Source organism: Sitodiplosis mosellana, unplaced genomic scaffold (genome assembly GCF_009176505.1).
Source record: "Sitodiplosis mosellana isolate CC-2019 unplaced genomic scaffold, AAFC_SMos_1.0 Smas_scaffold_18, whole genome shotgun sequence".
Lineage (NCBI taxonomy): Eukaryota > Metazoa > Arthropoda > Insecta > Diptera > Cecidomyiidae > Sitodiplosis > Sitodiplosis mosellana.
This window is the reverse complement of record NW_022595260.1, coordinates 955,143-982,761: the sequence shown is the minus strand read 5'-3', so window position 1 is coordinate 982,761 and position 27,619 is coordinate 955,143. Positions and strand designations below refer to the sequence as shown.

Here is a 27,619-nt window from a genome sequence, read left to right as displayed (position 1 = left end):
GAGTACACAATCTAACGATTTCATTTGATCGTAATGTTCACGTGCAATTGTATTGAAAAAATGATGTATTTTTATGTGACATACACAAACGACTGATAAAACGAAAATTTTATTAAATTTGCATTATTATCTTCTTTTTTCAAACATTCATTTCATCCTGTACCTTTGTATTTTATATTTAAACGAACTCACGCCGTTGTTTATGTTTAACTTGTGTTCTGTTCAAACTGGCATGTTTGACAGTTGACAGTGTGAGTTTCAGTTGAACTATTGACGTTTGTCGTTGCAAAAATTAAACAGTGGAAATGTTGGTAAATCGTATGTATGAATATGTGTATTCAAGTCGAGAGCAAATGAGATGCTTACGTCTACAATAAATTTTGGCTTTTTATATTCTTCAACTCCGTTTAGACCATCCCGTTGAATTTTTTTTATAGTTTCATCAATACAACGACAGATTTATCGTAATGAATTCGAACCTTTTGGTTGGATTTTTCTGATCTTTATTTATTTATAGTGTTACAATGGATGAATGATTTTAACTGGGTGACACAGTTTAAGTTCACTCATTTTAGAAACGATCAACGAGTTGAATGATGTGTTGTTGCTCTTGGTCGCGCCATTCGTTGTCTTCCGTGTCACCCAGATTTCCGGCATATTCTGAAAAACGAAGTAAAAGAGGGCTCACCAGTCAGTATGAAAGTGCTTACAATAATAAATTGAATGATTTTACCTCGCATAATATGACGAATGCGCTTCATGGATGCTTTTCTTAGGTTTAAAATTTTAACCACGTGTTGTTTGATGGATTCAGATGTTGCGGAAATCTCCAGTATTATATAATCAATCAATTGTAGTGTGAACAAACCTCCTGACAGACGCTTCAAATAGATTTCATCTTCTTCGTTATCTTCATCGATTTCAGCATCAATAGCATCGACCTTGTCCAAATACTTCAAGTGCAATTCAAGCAGACGTTCAACTTTTTCGAATTCATTCTCCGTGAATTTCGACAACAAACGTTGACGCTGTGATCCTTTACAATTTCGAAGCATACTAGCAATGATAGATAGAACATGTTCCTCGTGCGATTCACGGCTGATAACTCGCTTCTTACTTTTCTTAGGTGTGTTCATGAATAGTGGGAAAATGGTGCGCAGTCCCAAAATATCAACAAATTTATTGCAATTTTCTTTGCCATCTGGGCCAGACATTGCATGATCGAGCACTTTGAGTGAACCATTTCGTGATAATTTCTTCTCTCGCAACATTAAATTCATGAGCTGAAGTCCTTCACCTTTTAAAAATCGATCACGGTTTTCTTTGGCCATTAAACTTGAACATAAACAATTGAATAGATTTTCCATGTACTCTTGCTCTTCGGTTGAAGTTGGATCGTGTCTCTTGTAGGCGGCCAACTGCTGCAAAAGCACATCGATTCCATCTAGTGCTCCCAGTTGTAAGCGAATCTCATCGTCATCTTGAACTAAAATCGACAAGATTTCGCTGCAGTACAATTTATTTGGATTGAACTGGCCCTTCTGCTTCAACCGCTTTACCAGCCACTGCAGTAAACCTTGACTGGCGGCCTCCTTACAAATCGATGGATGAATTTCGGACAAATTTTCGAATATTGCCAATGAATTATGAACCCCGTCGGATTCTTCACGGACATGTTCATCAAGTCGATCCAAAATTTGCACTAAAAGTGCGCATATCTGTTGTTTACGTAAACAATTGATCAACACTTCGGCTCCTTCCAAACTTTCATGTAAAATGTCAACATCTGTCAGTTCTTGAAGTAAATCAATTACTGCAACGCTTATGTCTGTATTTTGATGGGCGAGCAACTCGAGTAAGCTGGGAATGGCGTTTAATGGATCAACTAACAGTGGATAGAGATCGGGTACCGTAGCGACGACTTTGAGATCATTAATCACGGCATGCAATTCAATTTCACTTTCCATAAATTTCTCCGGGTTATCCGGAAATTTTATTCGCATTTCTTGGTTTCGAAGATTTCGTTTCTCAAACAGTAAAACCATTTTCCGTAAACCATTCTCGTCGAGAGTTTCGTAATCCGCTGCCTCTTCTTCTTCCACATACCGCAAAATATTCAGACGCTCTTCTTCGGTGAGCTCCGGCTCACTATGGACTTGAGCACGACTATTCGCCAAAGATGACGATCTGCCTTCGAATGTTCTTTGTTTTTTGCGCGATTGACCATTCGAATTCTTTTCGGGCGCATCATCGTCATCATCATCCGAATGTTGGTCTTCATTCGGTCGTTTCGGTGTTTGCTCCGGCTAAAATATTTTAACCACATTTAATATGACGCTTCATTGAGAAAAACTACCACATTCAAATCTCTTACTTACTTTATATGAAAGCAATTCCCCAATATCCATTTCTGCGGAATAATGTTTGCTTTTGATTTTATTGGGATACAATCAGCCAGAACCAATTTTATCTCGAACTTTCTGAGAAAACGTTTGTTTTTGTTGAAAAGGTGTGCATTCGGTTTGTTTGCTGAGTTAAGTTTTGTGTGAGAACGTTTGCTTTGACACTTGCACAACTGTCAAAACTCAACAAGAGGGAGGTACAGAAAACTCAACATTCAGCGCTACGACGTAGGGAGTGAGTTTGATTGAAACAGCGTTGAAAAGTGAAATGACTCTAACAATAATTATTTTATATTTGAATTACTATTTTATTATTTATGGAGATGCAACAAATTTTGTCTGAGAACCTTTGGCGATAATTTGTCCGGTGTTTTTGTTACGCAATTCACATTCAAGATATGCTAAAGTTTTACCCGTTTTAACTGCTTTGGCATCAACAATAATTGTGTCTCCTTCTCGAGCTCCCTTTAGGTAGCTGCATATAATATTAATTGCAAAAAACGAATGAAAGTGATTATTCTTATGTGCATAAGATACATGATTTTCGGTTATTCTAACCTAACATGTAGATCAACAGTTACGCCAGGACTACTATTCGTGGTAACAAGAGCATAAGTTGTGAAATTATCTACAACTGTGGCCGTGAAACCGCCATGAAGTCCGCCTCCAGCGTTCAAATTTTCCTTTTTAACAACAAACTCTGCCAAACAGTGTCCCACATCACCACCAGTTACCTGAATCTATACAGTCAAAAACTTTGAACTTCAATATTCGAGCCCAAGGACAATGTGTGAAGTGAACACTTACATTTTTTAAAACTTGTTCAAACCCTGTAGATTTTTGGGAATACTTAACTATTTCTTTCAATAATTCCACTGCTTTTTTCGATGTCATCTTTATAGGTTTAATTCAATAAAAGCGAAATATTACGTGAGTTGCAAGAATATCTTCATGCTCTTCAATTTGACAGATATTTTCCTTGTTTCATTTTTTTCCATACATGAATGTTCGGTTACATTAGAAAGAAACCGTAAGACGAATAGAAAATGTGAATGAGACACTATATTCAGCGGCTTTGAAATTCTTTTGTATGAGATTATTCCATTAGATTTTGTATAAAATAAATATCACATCGTTGGTTTCAATGGGTTTTATTTGTGGTGGTCGGTATATTATAGTATTATATTATATTATAAAAAAATAAAAATAAACGATCAGTTAACTTAGTCAACAAACTTGCAAACTTGTGATTCTTTTACATTTCGTTCACTGTACTGTGGCCAAGGCGTTTGCATACTGAAATTCCGGGCTATTTTCATATTCACACATGTCCAGTGCAACGACGCAGCTTTCTTTCACCACTTGTTTCTCATCATTCAAATACTTGTTCAAGATTTTAATGCAATCATCTGTAGCAATGGCGCCTAATGCCTCGGCGCATTCATGTCGAACCATTTCGTTTTCATGTTCATCTTGTAAATTTTCTGTCAGAACTTTAATACTGCACTCGTTTTGTATTTGACCTAGTACGAAAGCGATTTCATGGCGGAATAATGCACTTTTGCATTTCAAACCTTTCCCCAATGCATTTATGCTTTCAACTGTTTGGATGTTTCTTAGGCTGAACATAGCACGATATCGCTCGAATAATTTTTCATCTTCGTTTAGGAGGATTTCTGTGAGTTTGGCAATATCTTTTGAATCTGCCGGCGGCGATGGATCCACTGAAGCATATGGGTTGTCGTCCTTTACGTTCTGTGGTTTTGAAAGCAGCCAATTTACACGATCCAAAGCAATTTCACATGTTTCAGCCACTTCAACAACTGGATCATGTCGATATTTTTCCAAAATTGCTATAACGTCTGGATGACCTATGGCACCCAACGCTTCACCTATAATCAAAATAGGAATTCGAATAAATTCTTCCATTCACTATTAACACTGAAATTTATTTACTCCAGTACAACGATTTGCATTACCTGCTTCATGCCTCACCATTGGTTCCTGTGATTTGTCTTCGAGGACTTTCACCAAATGTGGAATGGCTAATGATAAAAATATGCGCACACATGAGTTTCGAACAATGTTTCCGAATGAAATTGGATTTGCATAGGTAAAATTGATTAATTTGGCTTACCTGCAGAATCTTGCATTTGACCCAAGCAATAGGCAAGCTCATGTTTTAATAATGCTGAATTATCTGCAAAACACTTGGCAATTGCTTCGATTGCAACTGGACCACCCAAATTCTTTAATGTAAACAATGCTCGAAATCGCTCCTTCAACGGACGATTTGTGTCGTTCAAAAGTTTTCCAATTTGCTCGGTTTTGTCGTCACCGACCATTGCGACCATTTTGAAACACTCCTTAAGTTCAAGACAGCAAGAAATATTCGATTTTCTTCAGATTATTTTCGTTGGAAATTAAATTTAATGGTTGAAAACACGTGTGCTTCTGAGTCAGAGCAAAATTCCAAGTGCAAGTGACATGAGAGATGACATTGACAGCTCTGCTGAAAAATGAAACGAATTCAGCGCGCATATCTTGTTGTCGTCACTGTCTTTGTACAAGAAACAGCTATTCATTGACATACATATATGTTGATAGTTGTGGTGCGAGTGAATGAGTGAACGAGTCCAAAGTATATATACAGTAACAAACTTACATTCGATATGGAGGAAAAAAAAGCTGAATGATTATAAAACAGCAATGACAATGGCAACAATGTAAATGTCCAGTGAAGATATAAAAAACTATAAGCGATAGGAAAAAAAGTTAGATTCTTGACATATTGTCAGCAAATCAAATTGTATTGTGCTATGACTTTCGATTTACACATACAGTTAACTCAATTCTATCATACAGTGACAGGTTTTTGTATTGGATTGTACACAGGTTCTTCGACTGTGAAGGCAATAAAAAAAATAGTGTGAAAAAGCGATTCAAAGACAGTAACGAAAATAATGAACGTGGCTATTAAAGTATTTCTAGCGGATTGACATTTGCAGATTTACTAAGAAAAGAAAAATGGTCATCTAAACTCTTTTGGCATTGTTGAGCCACGTTTCGTTTCAAAGCATTTTTTTTTTGCTATTCAATAATGTTTGTCCGTCTGCTTTAAGTCGAATAGTTGCATATTTTGCGCAGTTGAACTGTTGTATTTATTTTATTTACAAAAAATCTAGTGAATTGGACAAACAAAAGTTGAAATTGTGGGCGAAATTGTTTGTTTTCGGTTAATCGTTGGATTGGTAGAGTGTGCTGGTGGAGTTCGAGTGAATACAAATGGGGAGATGGCTGAAGCAGTGGCAAAATCGAATTCGGTCGCTGCAAATGCCAAGCCAGATAGCAGAAATGATGTGGAAATGAAAGGATTCTTACTAAAATGGACAAACTACATCAAAGGGTATCAACGGCGTTGGTTCGTTCTATCTGGTGGCATTCTTTCATACTACAGGTTCGCAAACTATATACAAAACATTTAGCTAAACATTTCCATCAATGTGAACTATCATTTGATCAAAGTTACCGTCCATTTTTCGTCACTTCAAATCGAAATATTCGATTTGAATTCGTAAGAGGTACAACAACTCAAGCAAACAACTACCTGTGAATGTGTGAATCGACCGTTCTTTCATTAGTTAATGATATCATACGCAATATGATTTTATAACACATTCATAATCCTACATCAACGCCAACAACAACAACAATGACTATTGATGCGACCCTGCCACTGCCGCTGCTGTTGTTCTTGTTGCTCCTCTACATATAAACACATATGTGTGTTGCGGCAATGATAAATTTATGTGGAATCAGCGTGCGTTCCAAAAGTATTCATGCTATAGCTTAATAAAACATGGTCACATACAAAACAAAGCGAAAATATTATTCTGTGCATGCATTAATGACATATATACTCATATAAAATATTTATCCTAACTCTCTGTGTCTCGCTATCTTTATTTCTACTCCTAGTAAATTAAATACATTTCGTGTCAATTTGCACGAATTGCAACCAGAAATAACGCAGTTGGTAGCGTACGATTGACATTACAATCTGTAAAATCGAATCAATTTTTCCCATTTCGATCAATATTGAACGCTCGTTGAATTTGAAATTGATTTATCGCATTCATATATGTGTAAAGTAATGACTAAATAAACGAGAACCTAATTGAAAGAACTTCCATTCACATGCTGCTCTCTGGATGACCTTCACAATGTACAATATTTTTTTTCTTTAATTTTATGGATTGTTATTTGCTAGCTACTACGGTCGGTGTTGACACACCAAAACATATAAGACTCAAGAAAAATTCACCGAATAAATTCGCAAACATGCACTCTCACTGCATGCATTGAACTCCCAATTCCTATTCATTATTGTTGTGGCTCACTCTGTTTCTTTTTCTTCTTTCCTTCTTTATCGCATTCATATTTATAGAAACCAAGCCGAAATGAGTCAAACTTGTCGCGGAACCATTTCATTACACAGCGCACTCATACACACAGTCGATTCATGTACATTTGTCATCACGAATGGCGGAACACAAACGTTTCACATCAAGGCAGGCAACGAAGTCGAACGTCAAAATTGGGTGACTGCATTGGAGCTGGCCAAAGCGAAGTCGATGTAAGTTCGACACATATATCATATCAGTAGCCTAAATAATTATCCCTTTCTAATTATTATTATCGACAAACAATTGGTTTTGAACAATTATTAGATAAGAAATTGTTTTTAGTTTGTGTGTGTGTTCACATGAAAACGTGTGAGGTGTTATTTTTGTGAACTAAACATCAAACGAATATGTGAATGTCAAAAGACCCGAATAACACTTTCAATCAAAACATTTCTCACACACAGACGTGCAATCGAAATCGATGAGGAGGAAGACGATAAAAATGTGCTTTCGGTACCCAGTCAGGAATTAAATGCTGCCATTTCTGAACTTTCATTGAAATTGGAAAATTTACGAACTTGCAACGATCTTATATCAAAAAACGGGCGAGCGCTACAAATCGTACTTGCTGAATTGGAGAGCGGCGACGATTTGGCGAGCAAAACCAAGCTAGTCACTGAGCGTGCGACACTGTTTCGCATTTCCTCAAATGCTATGATCAACGTAAGCAATCGCATCCTTGAGCGCATTGTCCTTGAATTTCAACATTTTTGTATTAATTTCGTTGGTTTTTATTTGTTTTAAAAAAAATTATCAGGCATGCAGCGATTATCTTCAAACAGCTCAAAGTCAAGGTCACAAGTGGTCGAAAATGCTACAACATGAACGCGATCAGAGACAACAGCTACAAGAGATGGTTGAGCAGCTCGCGAGACAACATTCTCACTTAGAGGAGGCTGCACATCGTCATCGGCCAAGTGAATCAATTTAACACATGTTCTTCGAATTTGATTACATATTAATGTCAAATATTTTATAATTTTCGTTTCAGATCCAGTGAGTTCGACCACATCTGATGATGATGAAAATGAGTTTTACGATGCACAAGAACTATCCGAAATGGATGGAACGTTCTGTCTGAAAATACCGCCCACTCGAAGCATAAACGACATCAACGGAGGCAGTTCCTCTGAAAGCGAAGAACTTAATAGCTGTGAAACCGAGCCGCCGCAATCGAAAGTATGTCGATTCATGTGAAAACTTTGCAAACAGTTTTGATTTGAAATTAATGTACATTTTTTCATATAGATTCCTGTACAGTCGAAAACTAGTGATTCAAACCCTTCTGACGAATCAACGATTCAAACTAGCAGTGATGTCGCTGTTGCTGTTGTGAATAAAGCCGGTCGCAAGCGACGCACGCGTATCAGGGAGAAGCCAAATCATTCGGTGAATTTGTGGTCAATTATGAAAAATTGCATCGGAAAGGATTTATCAAAAATTCCAATGCCAGTGAACTTCAATGAACCAATCTCGATGCTACAGCGTTTGACTGAAGATTATGAATATTCTGAGCTTCTTGATAGAGCCTCTGCTTGTACAGATCCATGTGAGCAATTGGCTTATGTGGCCGCTTTCACAATATCGAGTTATTCGACGACGTTAAATCGAACAGGTAGGTTTAATTATTGATTAGCAAATTTAATTTACAATGATGTCGCCTTTACCAAGGACAGGTACCTAGACGCGTCCTCTTTATGTGGCTGCTCTTTTGAAAGAGAGCTGCCTTTTATTGGTTATGTTGCCATTCAAAGAAATAATAACTAATATTTTTAAAAAAATTGAATTTTTTTTATTATAGTTTATTTCTTTAAATGGCAACATAATCTAAATGAGTCAGCCCTCTTTCTGACGAGCACTCACACAAATTTAATCTTTGTGTTCATTTGTTTCAATCACCTGATTGTTAAACGATATTCTAATTTTTGTCAATTTTTCTTTTCGTCGATAGGAAAACCATTCAACCCTCTCTTAGGTAACGTATAGATGTCTTGTCAACAGGCTTAAAATGCTTCACTTTTTCTAAATTATGTGATTCAATGATCTTCATATTTCTTCTCGGCACTTCTTTTTTTCTTATGGACAGGCGAAACGTATGAATGTGATAGAACCGATGATTTGGGTTGGCGTTGTATCGCTGAACAGGTGAGCCATCATCCTCCAATGGCTGCGATTCATTGTGAAGGCAAAGATGGCAAGTGGTCTTGCTGGCAAGAGTTTACAATGACTACGAAATTTCGTGGGAAATATTTGCAAGTGATTCCGTTGGGCAACGCGTATGTAGAGTTCCATAAATCGGGCAATCGATACAGCTGGAGGAAGGTCACAACGACCGTTCATAACATCATTGTAGGCAAGTGATTTTTTGTTTTACTTTTTTGTTATTCATCAAAATTCGGCCGACATGATTGTTTGTTGATTAGTTCCAGCTAGAGGTGTCAACGGACACGGACAAAAATTCGGACATTGGTGTCCGTCCGTCCGAAAACCGAAATATCTTTTCGGACGTCCGGTCCGAATGTCCGAAAATCGAAAATAGCTTTCGGACGTCCGGTCCGAATGTCCGAAAACCGAAAACAATTTTCGGACGTCCGGTCCGAATGTCCGATTTTTTTTTCGGACGGACGGATGGACAAGGTGTTTTGTCCGAATATTTCTCGGACGTCCGAATATTTTTCGGGCGACCGAAATTTTTTTAATTAAAAAAATCAAAAAAAAAATTGGATAAGAAAAGGCTGCGTATTCTTATCCGATTTTCTTTTGATTTTTTCAATAAAAAAAATTTCGGTCGCCCGAGAAATTTCAAAAAGTTCGGACAAAACCCCTTGTCCGTCCGTCCGTCCGAAAAAAAATTCGGACATTCGGACTGGACGTCCGAAAATTATTTTCGGTTTTCAGACATTCGGACCGGACGTCCGAAAAAAATTTTTGTGTTTTCGGACATTCGAACCGGACGTCCGAATTTTTTCAAAAATTTTTCAGATGGACGGACGGACAAAATTTTGCCCGTTGACACCTCTAGTGCCAGCATGAAAAATCAAAATTACCTTTTACTCTTAGGCAAACTTTGGGTTGATCATCACGGTGATATGGATATCATGGGGCGAAATTCAGCCAAAGGTTACAAGTGTCATTTGAAGTACATTCCATATTCGTACTTCTCGAAAGATTCGCAACGAAAAGTCAAGGGTGTCATCATGGATCGTGAGGGTCAAGCGAAGTATGTATTGAATGGCAATTGGGATAATAAAATAGAATATGCTGCTGTGACCAGTGTTAGTGGATCAACAGACAGTCCGATCTATAAAACTGGTAATTATATAACGCTTTGGACGCGTCGTCTACCACCACCCGACAGTGATAAGTGAGTATAAATATCTTTCTATAGTTTTTACAAGGTGGATAATAATGTTTCGGATTTTTCGTTACTCAATTTTGTTTTAGATATTATAACTTTACGGAACTTGCTTGCCAACTGAATGAGATGGAGGAAGGCGTTGCCCCAACCGATTCAAGACTTCGACCTGATCAACGTCTTATGGAAGAAGGTCAATGGGAAGAAAGCAACCAGGAAAAAATTAGGTATAACTTACATAAACCATAGTTTTTTAAATAGACCTTTTAGCATTTTCAACTTAATGCTTCATTCCGTGTATCTTCTTTGCCATCGGCAGACTTGAGGAGAAACAACGCGCTTCACGGCGAAAACGGGAAGCCGAAGCCGAATCAGCTGCATCAAACAAGATAGCTTTCGCACCCTACGAACCATTATGGTTTGAAAAAGTCAAAGACGAGGACTGTGAAGGTTTCGATCACTTGATGCACGTTTATAAGGGGAATTACTGGGAGGCAAAAAAGAACGGCGATTGGAAACAATGTCCACACATTTTTTAGTATTAATTTTTCCACCGCTAAGTCGTTTCGATCTATTTGAACAACACGAACCAATCGCTAATATACTATAACAACTACTTATTTTTGTTGATTATTTTTCGCAGTTCGAAACAATAAAAAAATATATTTAAAAATAAGAGAAAAAAATGGTAGAATTTGTTAACAGAAAAATTAATTGTTTCAGTTGAAATAAACGCAATAGTTTTACAATCAAATTGAATTGAAAATGTTAAATGAGTTATTATTATCATTATTATTATAATTATTTTATCAAACAATTATTATACAGACATATTTCATATAACTTTCAATTATGTAATTGACATCAACAATATACTGCGGAATAAATTGAATTTGATTAAATAAATTTGCCCGTTGAATGAAATATGCATGTCGATGAAAATGACAAATGCCCCTTTGCGATCTGTGTTAAACTCATTTGTACATTTGACATCATTGTATTTGCGAACACATACCGAACTTTTGTTCTGCCACATAAACTTTACTTTGACGTACCATTTTCCGTTTTCCGTTCATTGTATTTATTATCAGCTGATTTTGCAATGTACAAGCATTTGTTAAATGGATGGTTTCGTATATGCGGTGAAACCTGAGTCTAAAAAATACAAACACATGAATTGGCGTTGAATCCAGGCATAAATAATGATAATTGAAAAAAAATGAACTAAAAGAATTTTACAATATAAAACGATCAAGCTAAGCTATCCAAATAAATTATTGGCAGACGAATTCGTATACGAACGAATAAATTATTAGCGGTCATTCTTGGAAACGCGTATACAGTGAATGGATAAATAATAATATTAATTATTAGTAAAGAAAAGCGAGGGTCAGCGATTTTTGCATAAGTTCAACTTCATTTCTTGGTCGCTTCCCTTCTTTGCGATATTATTAATGTTGGATCAATCGATATGTAGATTTTTTTGTATAAATACAGCGACTCATTTCTTGAACAATGGTTAGTCTAGTTCGCGTTAAAATCGTATCCGGATCATATCTCCTATTTGTGATTAAAATTACTGCTTTAACAAGACTTAACAAAATTTTCAATTTTCGTTCATTTGTATACGTGCTTGTGTCAACATCATCGTCAAGTGAAGCCAGTGCTTGTGAGGAATTATTGGATAATTTTGAAAATAAATTTATTGTGCAATTCACCAAGAGTCGTATATTATATAAAAAATGTCGTCGAAAATGAGTTCATTCGACATGAAAAAGAATGAAATCATAACGGAAAAGAACTACGTATCAAGTAGGAATGAATTGTTCCGTATTTTTCCCTCTTGTCCTGAGGAAGAAATCGTTATTAGTGGTATAGCCGGTCGCTATCCAAGCTGTGACAATGTTGAAGATTTTCGTCATCATTTGTTCAATGGGGTGAGTTCGATTTGAGCAAAACTGTTGCATTGGTACAACCAAGTGACTGAAACTTTTTTCATAAAACTTGACTTAAATTCATATTGGTTTCGTGCAATGGTCATAATTACATCTTCTTCAAATTCAATCGATCCAGATCGATATGACATCCGAAAGAGAAGCACGGTGGAGTAACGACTTTTCTCAAGAGCTACCACGACGCAAAGGCGTATTGAATACGATCAGCAAATTTGATGCCGCATTCTTTGGGATCCACAGCAAACAAGCCAATTCAATGGACCCACAAGGTACACTTTCATTTATAAACCTCTGTACCTCATGTACAATTGCAAACCTTTGTACAATTGCACACAAAAACTTCAAACGAAATTATTTTTTTGCACTTACAATTACATTTTGCTTCCAAGGACGTGGACTTATCGAAGTTGCATACGAAGCGATTCTCGATGCTGGAATACATCCACAATCGTTGCGTGGAACGAATACAGGAGTTTTTGTTGGCGTTTGTTTCTCTGAAGCAGAAAAATTTCATGTCTGCGACCCAACTACCAGCAGCGGATTTGTAATATCTGGGTAACTAATTACATTTATTTGATAAAAACGAAGATAATTTTTTAACATTCTGTTTACCATCGCATATATTCCAAACAATAATGCAGTTGTAGCAGAGCCATGTTGGCAAATCGGTAAGATTTTTCCCATCAGTTCGCACGAAGTGTGAAATAAAAACATATAATGATGTTGATTTACAGCGTTTCTTATTGCTTGGGTTTAAATGGACCATCGTTTGCCATCGATACAGCATGTAGTAGTTCATTATACGCACTTGACCAAGCTTTTATGGCCCTAAGAAATGGCAAATGTGATAGTGCTTTGGTTTGTGGTACAAATTTGCTGTTGCATCCATTCACCACAATCAATTTCTTTCGTTTGGGTGTCATCTCTAAGGATGGAACATGTCGAAGTTTTGACGAAGATGGATCGGGTTACGCTCGTTCTGAATCAATTTGTGGGTTATTTTTACAAAAGGCTCTCAATGCCAAACGTATTTATGGGAAAGTAGTCTATTCATCAACCAATGTGGATGGGTAAATAAACAATTTGAGTTCAAAACTATTTGAAAATTCTGTTTATAACTACTTTTTACATATAGATATAAGAGCGAAGGAATCCTTTATCCATCGAGAGATATGCAATTTAAACTAATAGACGAATTTTATAAGAGGTAACAAACAATTCAATCTAAAAATATTTTTGGGAGACAAATTAAAATGTTTATTTCAAAAGTTTAAAGCTTGATCCACGCATGGTTTCGTATGTTGAAGCTCATGGAACTGGTAAGTATCGTTAAAACTGTCAAAAACTGTGAATATGTAAACAAAATAGCTCACAGCTCTAGCAACATTTTAAATTACAATTTTTTCTTAAAAGGCGGTACGAATCAAGGCTTTGTGATAGTATACCTTAGCACGCAGTATATTTAAGGCTCGGTATAATATACCAGCATATCGCACACAGACAGCTGCCGCACACACTTCTCTCGCGCGTAAACGGTTGCGTTCACAGCAAGTTTTTTTTCTGAGTTGCTTGCGATGGCTGTGTACGCAACCGTTTGCGCGAGAGAGAAGTGCGTGCGGCAGCTGTGTGTGTGCGATATGCTGGTATATTATACCGAGCCTTAAATATACTGCGTGCTAAGGTATACTATCACGAAGCCTTGGTACGAATTTTGGAAATTTAATCAAGTAAATAATATTTACTAGATATCGTGAATAAAACGAACGAATTATTCTATTTCAAAGGAACAAAGGTCGGTGATCCTGAAGAGTGCAGCAGTTTAGACAACGTTTTTTGTAAAAATCGCAAAGAGCCATTGTTGATCGGCGCAGTGAAATCGAATATGGGTCATTGTGAAGCCAGCTCGGGAATTTGCTCTGTGACAAAATTACTTTTAGCATTTGAATCTGGAACGATACCTCCAAATTTGCACTTCAAAAATCCAAGAAAAGATATCCCAGCTCTTGTCGAAGGTCGTTTGAAAGTATGTACGGAATTAACACCACTTCCGGGAAATTTAGCCGCGGCTAATTCATTCGGGTTCGGCGGTGCAAATGGTAAGACGTAAAAATGATTGGTTGAATAATTTGAAAAAAATAGACTTCAATTATTCATAAATTCTAATTACATGATTTTGTATTGATTAGCCCATGTACTATTTGCGCGTTTTGAGAAAGAAAAGGTCAACTTTGGAATGCCGAATGATTCGGTTCCACGTTTAGTTCTATGGGCTGGCCGTACAAAGGAAGGTGTAGAAAAGGTTTTTGATACACTTGAAACAAAACCATTGGATGCAGAATTGATTGCATTATTGCACAACATTCAGAAGTATGAACAATCTGGTTTTTTGTATCGCGGCTACAGTATTTTAGGAAAAACCGATGCCAACAACAATTTCACTGCTAAGTGTAGAAGTCGCATGATTGAGCACGTTGATGTGATCAAACGGCCAGTTGTTTGGGTATTTACTGGCATGGGTTCGCAATGGACTGGAATGGGTACATCAATGATGCAAATTGATATCTACCGACAAACAATGTACCAATGCCACGAAATTTTAAAACCATACGGATTAGACCTACTATCGATTATTACGTCTACTGATGAAACAACATTCGATAATATTCTAAATTCATTCGTCGGTATTGCGGCCATTCAAATAGCAATTGTAAACATTTTGAAGGCGCTCGACATTCCATCCGATTATTTCATCGGTCATTCGGTGGGAGAATTGGGGTGTGCTTATGCAGATGATACCCTCACTGCTGAACAAATGCTTTTGGCGGCTTATGCACGAGGCGTAGTAAGCATTGAAACTCAGTGCACCTTTGGCTCAATGGCTGCTGTTGGCTTGAGTTATGAAGAAATCAAAGGTATGCTGCCACATGGCGTGGAGGTCGCATGCCATAATTCGTGCAATTCGGCAACAATTTCTGGACCAAAGGAAGACGTTTCGAAGTTTGTTGAAGAACTTAAGGAAAAAGGTGTTTTTGCAAGAGAAGTAGCTTGTTCAAACATTCCATATCACTCGAAATACGTTGCTGAAATGGGACCAAAACTTCTGACAAAACTTCGTGAATTTGTACCACAGCCAAAACGGCGTTCAGACAAATGGATCAGTACAAGTGTACCCAAAGATGAATGGGACGTTGAAGGAAATAAATTCAGTTCACCCGAATACCATACCAATAATTTGTTGAAACCGGTTTTGTTCGAGGAAGCTTCGAAGGTAAAAAAGCAATGAAATAACAAAGAAAAAGAAAATACAGACCACTTATTATATATAGTGAAATTATTTTCGACGAAATATTTTGTTCGGCAAAATCATTAGTCAGTCATTAGCCAGCCAAAATGTTCAAAATTGAGTGACTGGCTACTTAGTCAAAAAAAATTTAAAGTACTCGTTTACTTCATAATATTCCATTCTATTTATTCTTTTGCGAACCAAAAAGTATTTACCCGTGGACGCAATTACCATCGAAGTGGCTCCACATGGTTTGTTGCAGGCCATCATTAAAAAATGCATGCCAAAAGGTATTCATGTTCCGTTGACACATCGAGGAAATAAAGAAAATGCCACTTTCTTCCTGTCTTCGCTGGGAAAGTGAGTAATTTCTGGTTTGTTTCGAATTTGTAAATAGGTTGAATAATTACTTTTTCGAATATATTTAGGCTTTTCATGAATGGCATTTCAATGCCGATTGAGCGTTTGTATCCTGCGGTAAGCTTCCCTGTGTCGCGTGGAACACAAATGATTTCACCGCTGATTCTTTGGGATCACAGCCAAGATTTTTCTGCTGATGAATATGACGAAAAAGCAACGAACATTCCTTGCGAGAGAAAATTGATGTTGAATATTAGCGAAGATGATTATAGATACATGGCGGGCCACATTATTGACGGTAAGCAATCAAAGGACTACGCATGGTGCACCATTTTAACAAGCATATTTTTGTGAAACTTTTATAGGAAGATGCATACTGCCTGCAACTTCTTACTTACATTTCGTTAGAGACACGATAATATGGTGATTATTAATCGCAACTTATGCATAACACTAACAAAACAAAGAAAAACACGAATTTGCGATGGGCTCATTTAGTGAAGTTCATTTCAATTTATTTACGTCGTTAGACGCACTCATGAACGCGACTGAATGAACTCATCAACAATATAGTGTAATGAAAAACATTTTTTTTTACTAATAATGTTGATGTTTAAAAAAATCAATTTTGCACATTCGTGGCACTTTTATTCTTTTTTGTCTTCTTTATTATTGAATATGAAAAAAATTCAATAGTTTGAGGTAAACATTGAACGATCTGAGTCACAACTTTTGACACTTGTCTCGCAGCGCTAGAAGTGAGCTGTCAGACGTTTAGATGCATAACCTGTGTTATTATATAATTTAATTTAATAAATAAATTAAACAAATTGATTAATTATTTAATTACAATATAGCATGACTCCGGGCGCACACTTTGAGGGTCTGGATATTGAATTTGAAAATGTTAAATTCCTTCGTGCTACGTCTCTCGCAAAAGACGTTCTAGTTAAACTGACAATAGGTGAAAAAAATAGCCAAGAAGGCAATAAATATATATTTCTAATACCTAATTCCATTTTCCTTCTTGATTAGTGGTTCACATTGGAACGGGAGACTTTGAAGTAAGCGAAGGTACAACAGCAGTTATGAGTGGTAATATAAAAGGGATGAATAACGGTAAACCCATAAAAGACCTTTCACGGTGGATAAAACCAAATCCAAATGCCACCATTTTGGATAGTAAAGATTTTTATAAGGAGCTTCGGTTGCGTGGCTATCATTATTCTGGTATTTTCAAATCAGTTAATGAAATTCAGAGCGATGGAACGGTTGGAAAGATCAAGTGGGCAAATAATTGGCCATCATTTATGGATTGTATGCTGCAGGTCAATATTCTTGCCATTGACTCTAGATCGCTGTTTTTGCCAACGAGCATTCGCAAGATCCGCATAAATATGGAAAAACATTTGAAAGCTGTTGAACAATTGGATCCAGAAAATCCTGTCATGCAAGTCCTAATGAGCAAGGAACTGGGTACCGTTACTTGTGGAGGAATCGAGATCGAAGGTCTCATTTGCAGTTCAGTAAGCCGTCGAAAGGCACCGGGAACGGAAGTGTTAGAGTCATATGAATTTATACCGTTCAATAATGATTCGATTGAATTGAAGCCCGTTGAAGCTGCGTCAATTATTACGCAAATTGGTATGGAAAATTTAATGCAATATAAAATCAAAATTGTTGAAGTTGATGATACCGATGAGTCGGAGTTAGAATCAGAGTCAAAATTAGGAACAGACATGGAGACGCAGTTAGAAACGGAACAAGAGACAGAGTCAGAAGAACCAGAATTAAAGACATTGATTCAAGCATTTGATGAAGCAATCGTTAATATGCCATTAGTTATGGCGGAATTGACGCTTTTGCGCAAAAACAAACTTGAGATTGACCATGTAAAGGTGGAAGATGGTGAACTCAAGAACCACAATAATTGTCATTTAATTATTGGGACAAATTGGTTGAGTAACAAGGAGTCGATTGAACAAGCGAAAGCCAGTTTGATTGATAAGGGATTTTTGGTTCTACGGGAAGATAACCACATTCGATGGAATGAAATCGAATGTCCGGCAGGCTTCAATTTGATCTCCCTTCTTAGAATTCCGGATGAAACATTAATTTTACTGCAACGAATTCCACCAGAAGATAGCAACCAAAACAAAACCCACATTAGCATCGACTCGACCGATATGGCATTCGAATGGATTCAACCACTGAAAGACGCTGTTAAGAATGGGCTTAAAATCGCAGTGGAGCAAAATAATTACGATTCTGGTATTATCGGTTTGATCAATTGTATTCGTCGGGAGCCGGGTGGAAACATGATTCGATGTGTGTTAATTGATGACAAGTCTGCACCGGAATTCGACCTCAACCATGCTCTGTATAGCAATCAATTGAAATCGGATTTGGCTGTGAATGTCTATAGAAACGGACAATGGGGTGCATACCGTCATCTCCAATTGAAAAAAGACATGGAAGAAAAGGGTCGATCTGAACACTACTACGCGGATGTTCTACGAATCGGCGATTTATCAACGTTTGAATGGAGGACTGGCTGGATAAATTCGGTCAAATCGCAAAACCTCGTAAATATTCATTACTCGGCTATCAATTTCCGCGACGTAATGTTGGCAACCGGCCGCTTGCCGCTTGAAGTACATAGCGAGAAAAGAATAGAACAACAATGCGTACTTGGTTTGGAATATTCTGGAGTAACTCCGGAGGGAGAGAGATTAATGGGCATGATTCCGACCGGATCAATAGGAACACAAACAGGTAAAATTAGCTAAATATAAATGATGATTGAGCTCTTTCGTCATTGAATGTTCTCTAATCAACCGATCGAACTGATTAAAGTGATTTATTTCCACAGAAAATATAGACAATTTGACGTGGAAAGTACCAGATTCGATGTCACTGCGCGATGCGGCCACAATTCCAGCAGTATATACTACCATCTATTATTCGTTCTTTTTTTATAGACCAATCTCGAAGGGAAAATCCATCCTCATTCATGCTGGAAGTGGGGGTATAGGCCTAAGTGCAATTCGAATTGCACTTGCGTATGGAATGGAAGTATTTACGACTTGTTCCTCGGAACAAAAGAAACAGTTCATTTTGGAGCAATATCCCCAGCTAAAAGGTATGTAAAATTGTTGGTGCTTATGTTGCTTTCAAATCATTCGAGAATGGAAATAATTGAAGAAATACATTTCATATTCATTAAACATTTGCAGAAGAAAACATTGGAAACTCGCGGGACTGTTCATTTGAGGATATGATTATGATTCAAACGAATGGAAAAGGTGTTGACTATGTTTTGAATTCGTTAGCTGAGGATAAATTACAGGCATCAGTTCGTTGCTTAGGTTTTGGTGGTACATTTTTGGAGATCGGAAAATTTGACATTTTCAACAATAATAATCTGGCAATGGGACCATTTGCAAAAGAAATTCAATTCCGCTCCGTTTTTGCTGACCGATTGTTCTATTTACCCAAGGAGCGCGCATTGCTTAATAAAATGCTGCAAAAAGATATTGACAATGGACTGATTCAGCCATTGCACACGACTGTTTTCCAAGTAAATGAAATTGAAAAGGCTTTCCGTTACCTTAGCACAGGCAAACACGTCGGAAAGGTCTTGATTCGAGTGCGAGAAAATGAAAAATCCATAATGTCATGCCCCATACGAGTATTTCCAAGATCATACTGTGACCCTCATATGGTTTATATAATTGCTGGAGGTTTGGGTGGCTTTGGATTGGAGTTGGCCGATTGGTTAGTATTGCGAGGCTGCAGAAAACTTGTACTCAGCTCACGTACTGGCGTAAAAACGGGATATCAAGCATATCGTATCAAGTAAGTTATAGCAATAGCCTATTGTGAAACAACAAGAGCTGCCCATGAACTGAACACGAACAGTTCAGTTCGAATTTGTTTTGTAAATTTCGTTTTCGTGTCCGTTCGGTGTTCAGTTCAATTGTTTGTATCAATGGGAAGATCTGTTCATGTTCGTTCAAGTTCATGTTCAATGTTTTAGACGATGTTCATTGTTGATGTTCAAGTTCAGTTCAAGTTCGTTCGAAATTTGTTCATACGCTACTTCAATTGAACTGAACATAAGAAATTTTCAAAATAAAAACAATTCAAACCACATTTGTATCAGTTCACATCGGGGTTCAATTGAATTGAACAATGTTCAAAATTCATATCTGTGTTCGAGTTCGTTCACGTTCGGTTCAGAATTTTCGAAAAAGAAAATCTCTTGTTCTTGTTCGTTCGGTGTTCAGTTCAATTGTTCAATTCATGCAAAAGTTCAGTTTATGTTCGGTTCAAGTTTGGTTAAAACTCGAACGAACTCGAACGAACACGAACAGTTCAGTTCAATGGGCAACTCTTCTTGTTTCAAACAACCTATTAATTCAAAGCCGTTTCCATTTCAATTTCAGAATTTGGGAATCATACGGGTGCAAAGTTATCATCAGCACGGCTGATATAACAACAAATCAAGGATGTAAAAAGCTCCTTATTGAATCACTGACACATGGGGTAGTAGGCGGTATTTTCAATTTGGCCGTTGTGCTTCGTGATAGCATTTTGGAAAATCAAACTGCTGATAAGTTCTTCGAATCATTCGGGCCAAAAGTGTTCGCCACAAGGTACCTCGACGAATTGTCTCGAGCTCTTTGCCAAAGATTACACTATTTTGTTGTATTCTCGAGCGCTTCTTGTGGTCGCGGTAACGCAGGTCAAATGAATTACGGTATGGCTAATTCGATAATGGAACGTATCATTGAGAAACGTGTAAGAGATAACTTGCCTGGAAAAGCAATTCAATGGGTAACTAACAACATTTCGTGCAACTCAATTTGTATTTCTTTTCCCCATACTCATTTCTCATTCTATCGTTCCAGGGTGCGGTTGGTGAGGTTGGTCTCGTTGCTCAAATGGCTGAAGAGAAAATCGACATTGAAATCGCTGGAACGGTGCAGCAACGAATTTCAGCTTGTCTCAATGTGATGGATAGCCTTCTATCGTCAAAGCAAGCAGTCGTTTCTAGTATGGTCGTAGCTCAAAAACACGCTATAAACAAAATGAATTCAATTCAAAGTGTGCTCCACATCATGGGCATACGTGACATAAAATCCATTTCAAAGAATTCATCTCTAGCTGAACTTGGTACGAAAAAAAATAAAAAATCAATTATTTTTCTTCGTTATAACTTTGATATTTTGATGTAAAGGTATGGACAGTTTGATGGCGGTTGAAATTAAACAAGTACTCGAGCGTGAATTTGATGTTAACTTGACTGCCCAGGATTTGCGAAGTCTAACTTTTGCCAAGCTTCAAGAACTTACCGATTCCAGCAAAAAGGGCGAAAAGGCCTTGTCCATCAAGAATGAATCGGAGGCCGATAGAAATATGTTACTCCGTAGCATAGGTAATGAGGAAACTGCCTACAAAATAATATCGCCACTGAATGAAACAGGTAAAATGAAAGAAGGCGACGCTTATGCTCTATTCATTCCTGGAATAGAAGGTGTCATCAGTCCTGTATTATATACACTATGTAAGAATATTGAAATACCGATATTTGCCCTGCAACTACATGCACATTACAAGGAAGAGACATTCCAAAATCTGATTTCAATGATTTCAAAAGTAAGCGACAGTCCAATACTAAATGGAAAATATCTTTATGTATCAATTTTAACTGCATGCTCCATTTTTATCTTTAGGATGTGCTGAATTTGTTCACCGGTAAGAAGAAGTTCTACTTAGCCGCTCACTCATTCGGTTCACTGGTGGCGATCGAACTAGCAAAATTGCTTGAACGAAATGGCTTGACCGGTGAGGTCATTATTGCAGATGGTTCTACAGCATTATTAAAAAAAACATTAGCAGTTTTGATGCCAAACATGGATCCAAGTCAGGAAAATGTTGGCATATTTCTACAAGCGCAGCTTGCATACGTAGTTCTACCTGAAGTTCAAACTCATGAAATTCAAAAAATACTTCTAAAAGAAAAGACAATTGAGGCCCGAATGGATAAATACATTGGCCTGATGAAAAAACCCGACTATACCCACTCATATATAAAGCACATGGGCTATGGCATTATTAATCGTGTGGGAATGGTGTTACGTGAAGCTGAAGTGTACACCGGCGACAAAATCCAATCAAACATCACATTGATTCGCCCAAAAAGTAATTTGGTTGTTGACATTGAAAACGATTATCAGCTTCAACAATACACAAACGGCCAAGTATTCGTCGATTTCATCGAAGGCACCCACTTAACGATGTTGAATAATCCGCAGCTATATCAAATCATCAACGCCATATGCACGAACAAAAGACAGGATTGAATTAATTCAATCGACATGTGAAAATCTAATCACATTGTGAAATAATTTGATTTGGACACCGTTTATATTTAAGTTTTCGGGAGATTTTTTAGATTTAAGCACGGACGATACTTTGGCAACAGCAACATTATAAGTATAAATTTTGAAAATAAAACATTGTGAATATATGAAAGAACGTATTTTATTAATTTCATTTCTCCAAAATTGAAGTAAAATTCAATTCGAATCTGGTTGCTCTACACGTGGCTCCATCTAACGAAATGCTGTGGCCAATGTTTCTTGCCAATGAAAACTTACTACTTTTCTCGTACGTCAAATTTGGCTCTGTCAAAATAAAATAATAAAGAAAGAAAAATATGTATTCTCGCAAAGCATTTTTGTGTGTTAAATTTTCCATTGTGCGTAGAGAAGTAAAGCAAGAAAAGTTCGTCAATTACAAAATTCTAAATTGAATATAAGCAATAACTAGTTCAATAATTCAGTTTAATTTGAAACATTTAATTAGCAAAAAGGTTGAACGAATAATTGCCGTAAGTGTAAATAAAAATCTATTGCATCTGATCGATAGCAATAGGTACGGGCACAAAACAACTGAATAACGCTGTGTAATCAATCAGTCAATCGATTCAAGCTGGATGCATTTAGCGATTACGATAGAGACGAATTTCACATAAGAGTCGAAGATGACTTAGAAGTGTTCCAAAAACAATGTGATTTGAAATCCGACTGGTAAGAAATAAAACGTTTTTGTTGACTTTGAGATCAATGCGTAAAGATTTGTTGCTTTGGTTTTATTTTCACATAAAACGTGTCAGTGCTAACAAGAACAAAGTGTGCAAAGTTTCTACAATGTAAAATCGTTTAAATTTCATTTTATTGAAAATTTAAATTCTACTACTACTAGTACGGAGTGCTAGTTTCTATTTTACAGTTCCACGCAATCACAAATCATTGTTTGATAAAAAGAAAATTGAATTTATTGACGATTCATCTGAAAAGAAATGTGTACGCACAAAATGCTTAATGAACTTGACCTATTTTTTTCATTGTCTTCAATTCTATGGTTTATCTGCAGACAGTTATGACGCAAATATGATGTCACCTGTGACTTCTATTAATAACATTCAGCGTATCGAAAGAGTTTCGTGCATCGTGCAGTGTATACTAAATTACTGATTTTGTAATCGCTAGATTTTACTTATTTCAACGCATTTATCGTTTACTTTGGTACCAATAGTTTTTATTGTGACGTGTGACAATGAAACTTGTTGCATAAAAGAACAATTTATACGAAAAAATTATTCGTTTATAATTCTCTATATTTATTTTTCTCTTTCAATTGCAGTGTATTGTTGTTTCCTCCGCTAAACAGTTATAGACGTTTTTTGATTCATAAACTATGTGAAAAATTCCCTTCACTAGGGTCATTCTCTATAAGTCAAGGCTACAACCGACGAGTATTGATTTATTCTCGCGCTAATACAAACTGCATTATAAACGCAACACAAACATCCGCCTGCAACGAAAGGTGAATATCATTCGATTGAGCAGTGGGCACGCTTTTTTGACGTCCAGTAATTTTGTTTTGTTTAGAAAATTCTGTCCAAATTATGTTTATTGCTCTTTTTATTGTGGCAGACATAACGAAAATACGAAAAAGAATTCACACTCAAAAGGCGGAAAGTACTTAAAACCGAATCGGTCCAGCGATACAGCGCCGACACCAACAACGATGGGCATCAAAGATCTTGATGCCTTGGCTAAAACGATAAAACGTAAGTCACAACAAAAAATCTTGATAATTTGCATACTTTCAAAGTTTCGCCAAAAAATAAATAGAAGGCGACGCCAGAAAGCATAACAACAGATTCACTTTCAACAAGAAATGCTCGAAAGTTATTCAATCTTAATGGTAGAATTTGAATGATTCATGAATAAAAAAAGATAGTAATAGATTTGATAGCAAATATAAAACAAAACGAAATTCGGTCTATTTGACACACAATCACACAGACATAAGCCAGTTTATGTAACATTTTACCAACTCGATGATTTTTTTCTGTTTCGTTTGAACCTGCATCAAAACATAACGCGTTACGTGTGCTTCGCAATATTATTCAACAGCGCTAAGCCAATCTTACGCTAACGAAAGTTCGAAACCAGTTAGATTACCATGAAATAGCAACAGCAACAAAAACTAAAAACACACAATCACTTCAACTCAGCTCGTTCAGATAGCGCGGTAAATTAACGACACACTGATTTTTGAGCTAGGCTTTAGTGATATTGTAGGTAGTCGTTCGATTGTGTTTGTATTGTGGTTAATGTATTGTAGTGCTTGGCCCTACCATTTTCAAATTCCTTTTCGATGCGGTATTTAAATGTAGTGTTCATAGTGTTGGTGTTGGCGGCGGACATTCAGTAATCCATACAAGATTGGAGTTTTGGGCGAATGCTCGATTCCAAAAGGTTTAATGTTTTTGTACACATCGGAACAATCTCTATGGAACATTCACTGCGTTAGCATTTAATAACACAAAATTGAAACTCACTCGGTTCGCGGTTTTTTCAAAAGAAACAAGAAAGAGAAACAGCTGTTTAAAGTTTTTTTGTGAAAAATTAAAAGTGAAAATTTATTTTCTTCCAAAACAAGCAATAAAACTTCAATTTTAATCAATATCGAAATTTGACTGTGGATAAAGTAACAAGAATAACAAACGAGTAAGTCGGACATTTTTCAGCTGTTCCCACCAAGATCAGAAAAGATATTTTAACAAGAATATGATGTCGTTGCGTGACCCACTTTCAATTCGCTTCTACACGTCAAGATTTACGAATAGAAAAAAATTCATTTCGCCGAATATTCTTCCAAAATGCTCTCAGTTAACCATGTCATCATTGATGTGTTGCGAGTGTTTACATAATTCTCTCTGATATTGTATGACGTGAGCACCATTAAATCCGTTGTTTTGATAGTACTAAGCACATGAACGTGAAGAGAATTTTGATTGTTTTAATATTGATGAAGAGAAAAAAAACGAATCACCGTTTGTTGAAAATGTATTCCCCGAATTTAATCGCGCATAAAGGTGTTTTTTTCCTGTCACAACGTAGGACAACCACATTTCATTATTGTATACCTACGCATGTTTTCTATATGAAAACGCTTTCAAATGAGAAATTTTGTGAAATTATAACAATTCTTTGAATTATGTAGCCTTCCGCCACGACATTTGTCAAAACTCTTGGAGTAATAACGGTGAAGAAGCAGGTTCATCGGCTGATACAACGGATCTATCCCCCTCGCAAAACCATTCGAATAACCAAAGGTATTTCAAAGTTTGAATTTTATTATTTTTCAATATTTGGAATTATGCAAAATGCGTCATCGATTAACTCACAAAATTTTGTTCAGACAACGAACAAAAAGGCCGGATAGAGCTGTATATATTCCACGTGGTCGTCGCAATCAGACATTACCGCCCACAGCACAGATATTCAATTCTGGTGTTGCCTCCAAAACGGAGGTTTTCGATAGAGAAACTACAAATGTGATTACCTCCTCGAATCTAGCATCATCACCCAATCAAAATAGTGCTACATTTGAATTGAAGCATCGTGATCTAGTAATAGACACTAAAGGATTGATTCTTCACGACGAAATTACTGCTGAACCTAATTCAAAACCTCAATCACCGATAGCCATTCAAGCAGAGAAAGCACAATTGCAGAAAATCAATACAATTTCAAATATGGCTGAAACAAACATTAACATCAAGTGTGAAGGTAATAAAATCGAGGGTGCACTGAATACTTCTGATAAAGACTACAATGAAGAGAGAGAATTTCAAAGAGCGTCGAAGGTATATGCCATTCCGATTATCTAAAATTTAATTTATTCAGTCTTAATTCTATAGTTCTTCTACCAATTATTGAAATTTGCTATTATTGTAGGAAATAAACCGCCGTAATCGACGTATCATCAAGCAGACGTTTGATAGTGACGTTTTGGAAATAAATGAAACACCGTCGGTAATATCGAAACAATCCCCACCTGAAACAGAATCAAAGTTAGAGAAAAAAACAATTTCACCTCATGCTGAAGCGCAATCAAATGCCGATTCGACCACACAAACAAAACGAACGGAAGTGTGCGAGAAAAAGACTGCTACTTCTGAGACAGATGACTGGGAGTCCATGTTTGATGATAATGGCGAATGCCTGGATCCAAAAGTCATGAACGAAATCACGGCTAGCGTTGGTAAGGTTTCAATTACCAAGCCGAAAAATGATTACAAGAGCTATGAAGAGCCAATCAATTTGGATGAAGAAGAATTCCCGCACGTATTAGAGATTTCCAATTTTCCAGTTGAATTTAAGACACAAGATCTCATGATGATCTTTTGCGAATATAAGGACTCAGGTTTTGACATAAAATGGGTTGATGATACTCACGCATTAGTGGTGTTCAGCAGCTCCAAAATTGGTGAGTTAAATTTCCGAAAAATACAATATTCAATTGAATACGATAGAAACTAAGAGATCGCTTTTATGTTAGCTGCACGAGCGCTGAACACAGGTCATCCATTTATTAAACTGAAACCTCTCACTCAAGCAACGGCCGAATCGAGAGCAAGAGCTAAGAAAAGTGCATTATTTTTGCAACCGTATCGTCAGCGTCCCGAGACGTGTGCGGCTTTGGCACGTCGTTTGGTTACTGGTGCATTAGGTGTGCGGTTGTCCACTGCCCGAGAGGAACGTGAAATTGAACGGCGCGTGCTGAAAGAAGCCAAAGGTATACAACGATAACGTGGTCTATTCTAACGGTTGCCTGGGTTGTCTCTAAATGTCTTTTTTTTTTATTTAACAGAGCGAAAGCTGTTGGCAGCAAAACTGAGAGATGAAGCCTGGGAAAATTAGCGAATTTCTCAATCACTTACCTGTACATCAAACATTACAACGACATTACATATGGTTCACGATTAGTTCAAAATTATAAATTAAACTCAAATTCGGTCTCAAGATGAGCACCCAAACGCCAAAGAATATTTTCTTCTACCCTGGTGTTGGCAACTTGTTAAATTTCTCTTTGCAACCATTGTAAAAATTCAGAAACCTTTTGAAAATTTGAGATATACACAGAAAAAAAGGAAAAACATGTATTTTGTAGCATATTATCAACAATTATAGTTTTTTCAGTAGCAATAAGTGAAGATAAGAGTTATAAAAATTGAAGTGAAAGATGTATATTTTTTATTCAATATAGATTTTATATATTTAACGAAAATTGGTGGTTTCAATATCTAGCCTCAAAATGCTTTCCCACTGATTCGTTCACAAATTCAGAAAACAAAACGAATAATCAACAAAATCTCTCGCATGTTAACAGTTACAGATAGTAGTCAATTGTTAAGCCTCTAATTTAAACCT

At 36.7% G+C, this 27,619-nt stretch overlaps 6 protein-coding genes across 9 annotated transcripts; 3 read left to right on the top strand and 3 right to left on the bottom strand.

Annotated features, from left to right (window-relative positions):
• Positions 1–458: 458 nt before the first annotated feature.
• Positions 459–2,572, bottom strand: LOC129568294 (beta-catenin-like protein 1). Its single transcript, XM_055445972.1, has 3 exons — positions 2,379–2,572; positions 734–2,306; positions 459–660 (listed from the first exon to the last, which is right to left on the bottom strand). Exons 1-3 carry the CDS (start codon positions 2,406–2,408, stop codon positions 572–574), a joined length of 1,692 nt encoding a protein of 563 aa, XP_055301947.1. The 5' UTR covers positions 2,409–2,572; the 3' UTR covers positions 459–571.
• Positions 2,573–2,666: 94 nt separating this feature from the next.
• Positions 2,667–3,401, bottom strand: LOC129568297 (acyl-coenzyme A thioesterase 13-like). Of its 2 annotated transcripts, none has more exons than XM_055445977.1 (3): positions 3,210–3,401; positions 2,961–3,142; positions 2,667–2,877 (listed from the first exon to the last, which is right to left on the bottom strand). In XM_055445977.1, the coding sequence occupies exons 1-3, from the start codon at positions 3,294–3,296 to the stop codon at positions 2,718–2,720; spliced, it is 429 nt and encodes a 142-aa protein (XP_055301952.1). In that variant the 5' UTR covers positions 3,297–3,401; the 3' UTR covers positions 2,667–2,717. The 2 variants fall into 2 exon arrangements, with proteins under 2 accessions (XP_055301952.1, XP_055301954.1); XM_055445979.1 differs by having other exon boundaries at positions 2,961–3,136.
• A 136-nt stretch (positions 3,402–3,537) lies between these two features.
• LOC129568296 (deoxyhypusine hydroxylase) lies at positions 3,538–5,150 on the bottom strand. Of its 2 annotated transcripts, XM_055445976.1 has the most exons (4): positions 5,068–5,150; positions 4,540–4,911; positions 4,382–4,447; positions 3,538–4,294 (listed from the first exon to the last, which is right to left on the bottom strand). In XM_055445976.1, the coding sequence occupies exons 2-4, from the start codon at positions 4,754–4,756 to the stop codon at positions 3,669–3,671; spliced, it is 909 nt and encodes a 302-aa protein (XP_055301951.1). In that variant the 5' UTR covers positions 4,757–4,911; positions 5,068–5,150; the 3' UTR covers positions 3,538–3,668. The 2 variants fall into 2 exon arrangements, with proteins under 2 accessions (XP_055301951.1, XP_055301950.1); XM_055445975.1 differs by lacking the exon at positions 5,068–5,150 and having other exon boundaries at positions 4,540–4,977.
• Positions 5,148–11,182, top strand: LOC129568292 (oxysterol-binding protein 1). Its single transcript, XM_055445966.1, has 11 exons — positions 5,148–5,859; positions 6,850–7,038; positions 7,273–7,531; positions 7,626–7,785; positions 7,860–8,047; positions 8,117–8,483; positions 8,820–8,843; positions 8,955–9,221; positions 9,929–10,232; positions 10,313–10,450; positions 10,543–11,182. The coding sequence occupies exons 1-11, from the start codon at positions 5,696–5,698 to the stop codon at positions 10,760–10,762; spliced, it is 2,280 nt and encodes a 759-aa protein (XP_055301941.1). The 5' UTR covers positions 5,148–5,695; the 3' UTR covers positions 10,763–11,182.
• A 197-nt stretch (positions 11,183–11,379) lies between these two features.
• LOC129568291 (fatty acid synthase-like) lies at positions 11,380–22,358 on the top strand. The gene is made up of 20 exons (XM_055445965.1): positions 11,380–12,160; positions 12,297–12,447; positions 12,568–12,733; positions 12,820–12,846; positions 12,913–13,248; positions 13,314–13,385; positions 13,448–13,497; positions 13,963–14,274; positions 14,365–15,446; positions 15,670–15,821; positions 15,890–16,119; positions 16,187–16,244; positions 16,679–16,785; positions 16,857–18,596; positions 18,694–18,963; positions 19,058–19,679; positions 20,270–20,660; positions 20,735–20,999; positions 21,064–21,482; positions 21,560–22,358. The coding sequence occupies exons 1-20, from the start codon at positions 11,966–11,968 to the stop codon at positions 22,187–22,189; spliced, it is 7,275 nt and encodes a 2,424-aa protein (XP_055301940.1). The 5' UTR covers positions 11,380–11,965; the 3' UTR covers positions 22,190–22,358.
• A 152-nt stretch (positions 22,359–22,510) lies between these two features.
• On the top strand, positions 22,511–27,476 carry LOC129568295 (uncharacterized). Of its 2 annotated transcripts, XM_055445974.1 has the most exons (8): positions 22,511–22,918; positions 23,535–23,717; positions 23,828–23,964; positions 25,407–25,518; positions 25,605–26,052; positions 26,144–26,675; positions 26,748–26,984; positions 27,060–27,476. In XM_055445974.1, the coding sequence occupies exons 3-8, from the start codon at positions 23,922–23,924 to the stop codon at positions 27,107–27,109; spliced, it is 1,422 nt and encodes a 473-aa protein (XP_055301949.1). In that variant the 5' UTR covers positions 22,511–22,918; positions 23,535–23,717; positions 23,828–23,921; the 3' UTR covers positions 27,110–27,476. The 2 variants fall into 2 exon arrangements, with proteins under 2 accessions (XP_055301949.1, XP_055301948.1); XM_055445973.1 differs by lacking the exons at positions 22,511–22,918; positions 23,535–23,717; positions 23,828–23,964 and adding an exon at positions 24,934–25,299.
• The last annotated feature ends 143 nt before the right edge of the window (positions 27,477–27,619 follow it).

Coding starts and splice junctions, on each gene's coding strand:
- LOC129568294 (XM_055445972.1), bottom strand. CDS start 2,408: ATGGATATTGGGGAATTGCTTTCATATAAA. Junction 2,307..2,378: donor GGGAATTGCTTTCATATAAA/GTAAGTAAGAGA, acceptor AAAATATTTTAG/CCGGAGCAAACACCGAAACG. Junction 661..733: donor CATTCGTCATATTATGCGAG/GTAAAATCATTC, acceptor TTCGTTTTTCAG/AATATGCCGGAAATCTGGGT.
- LOC129568297 (XM_055445977.1), bottom strand. CDS start 3,296: ATGACATCGAAAAAAGCAGTGGAATTATTGAAAGAAATAGTTAAGTAT. Junction 3,143..3,209: donor TTGAACAAGTTTTAAAAAAT/GTAAGTGTTCAC, acceptor TTGACTGTATAG/ATTCAGGTAACTGGTGGTGA. Junction 2,878..2,960: donor ACTGTTGATCTACATGTTAG/GTTAGAATAACC, acceptor TATTATATGCAG/CTACCTAAAGGGAGCTCGAG.
- LOC129568296 (XM_055445976.1), bottom strand. CDS start 4,756: ATGGTCGCAATGGTCGGTGACGACAAAACCGAGCAAATTGGAAAACTT. Junction 4,448..4,539: donor TCAAATGCAAGATTCTGCAG/GTAAGCCAAATT, acceptor TTTTATCATTAG/CCATTCCACATTTGGTGAAA. Junction 4,295..4,381: donor AATGGTGAGGCATGAAGCAG/GTAATGCAAATC, acceptor TTTTGATTATAG/GTGAAGCGTTGGGTGCCATA.
- LOC129568292 (XM_055445966.1), top strand. CDS start 5,696: ATGGCTGAAGCAGTGGCAAAATCGAATTCGGTCGCTGCAAATGCCAAG. Junction 7,786..7,859: donor TGCACATCGTCATCGGCCAA/GTGAATCAATTT, acceptor TTTTCGTTTCAG/ATCCAGTGAGTTCGACCACA. Junction 10,233..10,312: donor CCACCACCCGACAGTGATAA/GTGAGTATAAAT, acceptor ATTTTGTTTTAG/ATATTATAACTTTACGGAAC.
- LOC129568291 (XM_055445965.1), top strand. CDS start 11,966: ATGTCGTCGAAAATGAGTTCATTCGACATGAAAAAGAATGAAATCATA. Junction 15,822..15,889: donor TTCCTGTCTTCGCTGGGAAA/GTGAGTAATTTC, acceptor GAATATATTTAG/GCTTTTCATGAATGGCATTT. Junction 19,680..20,269: donor TATCAAGCATATCGTATCAA/GTAAGTTATAGC, acceptor TTTCAATTTCAG/AATTTGGGAATCATACGGGT.
- LOC129568295 (XM_055445973.1), top strand. CDS start 25,176: ATGAACGTGAAGAGAATTTTGATTGTTTTAATATTGATGAAGAGAAAA. Junction 25,300..25,406: donor TGTTTTTTTCCTGTCACAAC/GTAGGACAACCA, acceptor TGAATTATGTAG/CCTTCCGCCACGACATTTGT. Junction 26,676..26,747: donor GTTCAGCAGCTCCAAAATTG/GTGAGTTAAATT, acceptor CTTTTATGTTAG/CTGCACGAGCGCTGAACACA.